Source organism: Corvus kubaryi, unplaced genomic scaffold (genome assembly GCF_017639235.1).
Source record: "Corvus kubaryi isolate FWS band 111438036 unplaced genomic scaffold, C.kubaryi_AGA036_p1.0 72, whole genome shotgun sequence".
NCBI classification, from domain to species: Eukaryota; Metazoa; Chordata; class Aves; order Passeriformes; family Corvidae; genus Corvus; species Corvus kubaryi.
In genome coordinates this window covers 984,828-988,022 of record NW_024582060.1, presented here as the reverse complement: position 1 = coordinate 988,022, position 3,195 = coordinate 984,828, and the positions used below count along the sequence as shown (strand labels likewise).

General features: G+C 54.6%; 1 protein-coding gene across 1 annotated transcript; it reads left to right on the top strand.

The window, feature by feature from the left end:
- The first annotated feature begins 52 nt into the window (after positions 1-52).
- On the top strand, positions 53-2,761 carry FBXL14 (F-box and leucine rich repeat protein 14). Its single transcript, XM_042050266.1, has one exon. The coding sequence runs from the start codon at positions 101-103 to the stop codon at positions 1,301-1,303; it is 1,203 nt and encodes a 400-aa protein (XP_041906200.1). The 5' UTR covers positions 53-100; the 3' UTR covers positions 1,304-2,761.
- Positions 2,762-3,195: the final 434 nt, after the last annotated feature.

The window sequence follows — 3,195 nt, the reverse complement described above, 5'->3', positions numbered from 1 at the left end:
AAGATCATGGCGAGCAGCTCGGGGAACAGGCACGAGATGTGCGTTTCGAGGGGCAGCAGCGCGGCGCCGGCGGGGGCGGCCGGGCGCGGGCGGGCGTGCGATGGAAACGCACATCTCGTGCCTGTTCCCCGAGCTGCTCGCCATGATCTTCGGGTACCTGGAGGTGCGCGACAAGGGCCGCGCGGCGCAGGTGTGCACGGCCTGGCGGGACGCCGCCTACCACCGCTCGGTGTGGCGGGGCGTGGAGGCCAAGCTGCACCTGCGCCGCGCCAACCCCTCGCTCTTCCCCAGCCTGGCGGCGCGGGGCATCCGGCGGGTGCAGATCCTGTCGCTGCGGCGCAGCCTGAGCTACGTGGTCCAGGGCATGGCGGACATCGAGAGCCTCAACCTCAGCGGCTGCTACAACCTCACCGACAACGGGCTGAGCCACGCCTTCGTGGCGGAGATCAGCTCCCTGCGCTCGCTCAACCTGAGCCTCTGCAAGCAGATCACGGACAGCAGCCTGGGCCGCATCGCCCAGTACCTCAAGGGCCTGGAGGTGCTCGAGCTCGGAGGCTGCAGCAACATCACCAACACCGGCCTCCTCCTCATCGCCTGGGGCCTGCAGCGCCTCAAGAGCCTCAACTTGCGCTCCTGCCGGCACCTCTCCGACGTGGGCATCGGGCACCTGGCGGGCATGACCCGCAGCGCGGCCGAGGGCTGCCTGGGCCTGGAGCAGCTCACGCTGCAGGACTGCCAGAAGCTCAGCGACCTCTCGCTCAAGCACCTGGCCCGCGGGCTGGGCCGCCTCCGCCAGCTCAACCTCAGCTTCTGCGGGGGCATCTCGGACGCGGGGCTGCTGCACCTGTCGCACATGAGCAGCCTGCGGAGCCTCAACCTGCGCTCCTGCGACAACATCAGCGACACGGGCATCATGCACCTGGCCATGGGCAGCCTGCGGCTGTCCGGCCTCGACGTCTCCTTCTGTGACAAGGTGGGGGACCAGAGCCTAGCCTACATCGCACAGGGCCTCGACGGGCTGCGCTCCCTGTCCCTCTGCTCCTGCCACATCAGTGACGAGGGCATCAACCGCATGGTGCGGCAGATGCACGGGCTGCGCACCCTCAACATCGGCCAGTGCGTCCGCATCACCGACAAGGGCCTGGAGCTCATCGCCGAGCACCTCAGCCAGCTCACAGGCATCGACCTCTACGGCTGCACCCGCATCACCAAGCGGGGCCTGGAGCGCATCACCCAGCTGCCCTGCCTCAAGGTGCTCAACCTGGGACTTTGGGAAATGACTGAGAGTGAGAAGGTCAGGTGAGAGGAGGAGGGTGCCCTGAGACCTCCCATCTCCTCTGGAGGGACTCACTGACTGACTGACTGACTGCTGCAGAGGAGGAGAGAAAGAGAGAGGGGCATGCACAGAGACATGCTACCCACGCACTCTGGCACCGCAGGGAGGAACACAGAGAAAGAGGGTATATCCTCGACCCTTCTCTGCTGCCTACCTATCCTTGCTGTGGAGGAGGAGAGGGAGGAGGAAGGGGGAGCAGGAGGACAGAGAGAAAGCACCTATCCATTTTCCAGGTCACGCCTCAAGCTCCGTGCTGGGGCCACAAAGCTCTCCCTTCCCACAGCATCCTTCCCTGCAGAAGAGGTAGAAGCCCACACTCTTATGCACTGGGGCTAGAGACACCCCTCTTTATCCCCACTCCCAGATTCCATCCCCTCAAGCACTAAGGATGGATGAAGAAAGGCCCTTGTTCTGCCATGTATTCAGAATTGATTATTTTTGGTTTATATAAAGGAGAGTGGGAATGGAGATGGGAACAAAAAATAATAACAGCAGAAAAGGCTTCCTAGCTACACTTGTGTACCCAGCCACCAGTCACCCTGCGCTGGGCACAGACACATCTTTTGATAAAACGACCATTCCACCTCTGTGCTTGCCCCTCCCCTGTCAACACATTTGTGACAGAAATACTGCTCCCTAGGTACAATGATTTTTTTTTTCCCCCCTTTTAAATCTCTCTTCAGTCTCCAGTTTCATGTTATTCTCTGCTGTGGGTGGATACAACCTCCCACTATTCCAGTTCTCCACTGCACTGAGACTAGCGATAGCTACAGCCTCTCCTTTTGTCAGTATGTTTCCATGTCATCCTGCACTATGGGTAATGGAAAAGTCCAGGCACTCCATTCTCTCTCCCCATCTCTCTCCACTGGAGATGAATATACCATTTCCTCCTTCTCCTGTCTCTCTGGGGACTGGACACAGACCCCAGCCTCTTAAGCTTTCCCGTGCACCGGGGGACACTGAGAGTTACTGAGACTTGTCTTCCCTTTCATCATTCTCTCTTTTTCTCCCCTCCTCCTCCTTGGCAACAGGGATAGGCATATCCAGCCACATATCCATTCCTCTTTGGGTCGGGGGTGAGCAGGTAGAAGGGAGTTCTAACTCCTCTCTACCTGGGGGACATGAGGAAGAATCTCCAGCTTCATTTCTGCTTCATTTGAGATACTGTGACCTGTTTTTATTTTGAAATGCATAAAAAAAATTACTGCTACAAAAACAGCCTCTTACTCTCCCCATCCATCCCTTGCTTACATCCTGTAACTGATCCCAATTTTCCTCACTCATTCTCCCCTTTACAGTATTCATTTTCTTACATGGTTTTATTTTTAAAGACATATGAAGTTGCTGTTCTTGTGGATTTTTAAGTACATTTTTTTTCTGCTGAATATATTCTAGATATATAAATATATATATGATGTCTGGCTACCTCGTTTTAATTTGTTACTTCTTTTTTTCCCCTCCTCAAAAGCCCTGGAATTCTTACAGGAAAGAGATTTTGAGACTGAAACATTTTTGTGCCTAGACTGGAATAATGCCCCTTGGGTTTGTTCTTCTTTTTGCCCCTCCTCTGCCCCCACCCCTTTTTTTTTTTTTCTTTTTTTTAATTTTGAATTTTTGTTTTTTAGGCTTACCCTACTGTGTCCCACCTTCACATTCTGGTTGTGCCTCTTCCTCCCTCTTCACTGGGGACTGGGGACCCAAACTGTGCTTCTGCATTTTTACTCTTCTAGCACAAATATGTAACGTGAGAATCCACGCTGAGGATTGGGCTACTGTTAACACAAATGTGTAAAATGCAAGTTTGTTTTAAAAAAATATTATATATATATGGATATATGCAAATGCTTTCCCCTCCCCTT